We start from the raw sequence: 1,580 nt of genomic DNA, 5'->3' as shown, positions 1-1,580 counted from the left end.
CCCAGGCAGGTGATGGTGATCAGCATGGCCGTGCAGTTGCGGAAGATGTAGACCCCGGGGTAGAGCTCGGCGTGGCAGCGCTGCGTGCTGGCGTCGAAGATGACGCCGGCGAAGAAGGGCGCGTAGGACACCAGGGCCAGCAGCCAGATGGAGATGCTGGTCCGAGCCACCTGCGTCTCTGCCGACTTGTAGGTGCCCGTGGCTTGGCCACACGCCTTCATCCTCTGCTTCCTCCTCCTCAGGATGATGATGATCCGCAGGTAGGTGAAGAGGGGCACGAYGAAAGCCACGGCCACGTTGGGGATGGCGATGAACACGAGGTAGTTGACGCAGAAGGGGCTGTAGAGGACGGAGACGCTCCGCTCTGCATTCAGGCAGTTCCAGCCCATCAAGGGCAGGCAGCCCAGGAAGAAAGCCAGCACCCAGTTGATGAAAACCACRGCGATGGAGTGGTTCCTGGCCACCCTGAACCTCGTCCTGATGCTCTCRGCCACGGCCAGGTAGCGCTCGATGCCGATGCTCACCAGGTTGTAGATGGTGGATAAGATGGACGTGGTGTACAGGGCATACGGAGCCAGCATGTCCTCGGAGCCAAAGATGGTGATGTCGGGGTTGGTGATGAACAGCAGTGAAATCCAAAAGCCTGAGAAGCTGGTGAAGAGGTCAGASACAGCCAGGTTGCAGAAGAGGATGGAGATGGGCTTGTGCAGGTCCCTGGTGGCCAGGCGGGTGAAGATGACGGTGCAGTTGAAGATGACGGAGGCCACGTTGATGGTCAGCTGAGGGATGCCCAGAGCRAGCACCAGGTAATGGCTCCAGATGTTGGTGTAGTTGGCAGAGCAGTTTGGGAACCCGCTCATGGTGGAAAATCCTCCCTCCAGCCCCCGACGAGGTCGGCTTGGCTCATCCCATACTCCCAGAGAGCTCCCACCTCGCTCCCGGGCGCGGGACGACTCCTGACACGCAGCTCCTGCTGCCACATCATCACTGTGACAGGGGATTAAACTTTAACCAGGCTTGCTTTGGAATATTTGGGTTGCCAACTCAGGCCACTGCTGATCACTGYCGAGTTGCTAGGATAGCCCAAACTGCAGGACACGTTTGCCACACGGATGAGCTGCTGGAGGAACCTTTGCCAAGAGCAGAACCCGGCCRGGGCGTGGGGAGATGAGTGGTTTAAAATTTATGGTTTGAAATTTGTTAAGGATGTTCTGAAATGGGAGGAAGTGAATTCGACTTTAACTCACAAATGAATTGGATCATAAGGGATTAGAGAGCCAGGAAAGGGAGAGCAGAATTTTGTGGGTTTTGAAGGAGCTGAAATAAGAACAGCAATGCTGTATCACCAACCCGAACCCCAAGAGCCCAGAAAATGCCCTTTTCCCACTTAATTCTTGCATGAGAATGTAGCTAAAAACCAACAGCCATCACCACCCATGCCTTTGCTGCAGGATATTTTGTGCTTATTTAATGTGGTACATAAATAAACCAACATCAACACCATTGTAGCTTTTCTTTCTCYRTCTTTTTAAATGCAAATGATTTTTSAGAAGTGRATTGAAAATACCTGAGACTTGGAG

General features: G+C 53.9%; 1 protein-coding gene across 1 annotated transcript in view; it reads right to left on the bottom strand.

Moving 5' to 3' along the window:
- Positions 1-1,194, bottom strand: part of ZNHIT3 (zinc finger HIT-type containing 3) — a 5,796-nt gene extending 4,602 nt beyond the window's left edge. The window contains exon 1 of the mRNA XM_057386870.1: positions 2-1,194. Coding sequence (XP_057242853.1) covers positions 2-860 — 859 coding nt within the window. The 5' untranslated portion in view covers positions 861-1,194. The remainder of the gene's footprint in view (position 1) is intronic.
- Between the last annotated feature and the right edge of the window lie 386 nt (positions 1,195-1,580).

This window comes from Malurus melanocephalus, unplaced genomic scaffold (assembly GCF_030028575.1).
Source record: "Malurus melanocephalus ecotype Western Australia unplaced genomic scaffold, MMel_1.1 scaffold_1082, whole genome shotgun sequence".
Lineage (NCBI taxonomy): Eukaryota > Metazoa > Chordata > Aves > Passeriformes > Maluridae > Malurus > Malurus melanocephalus.
The sequence above is the reverse complement of the archived record's forward strand: the minus strand, read 5'-3'. Positions and strand labels throughout refer to the sequence as shown.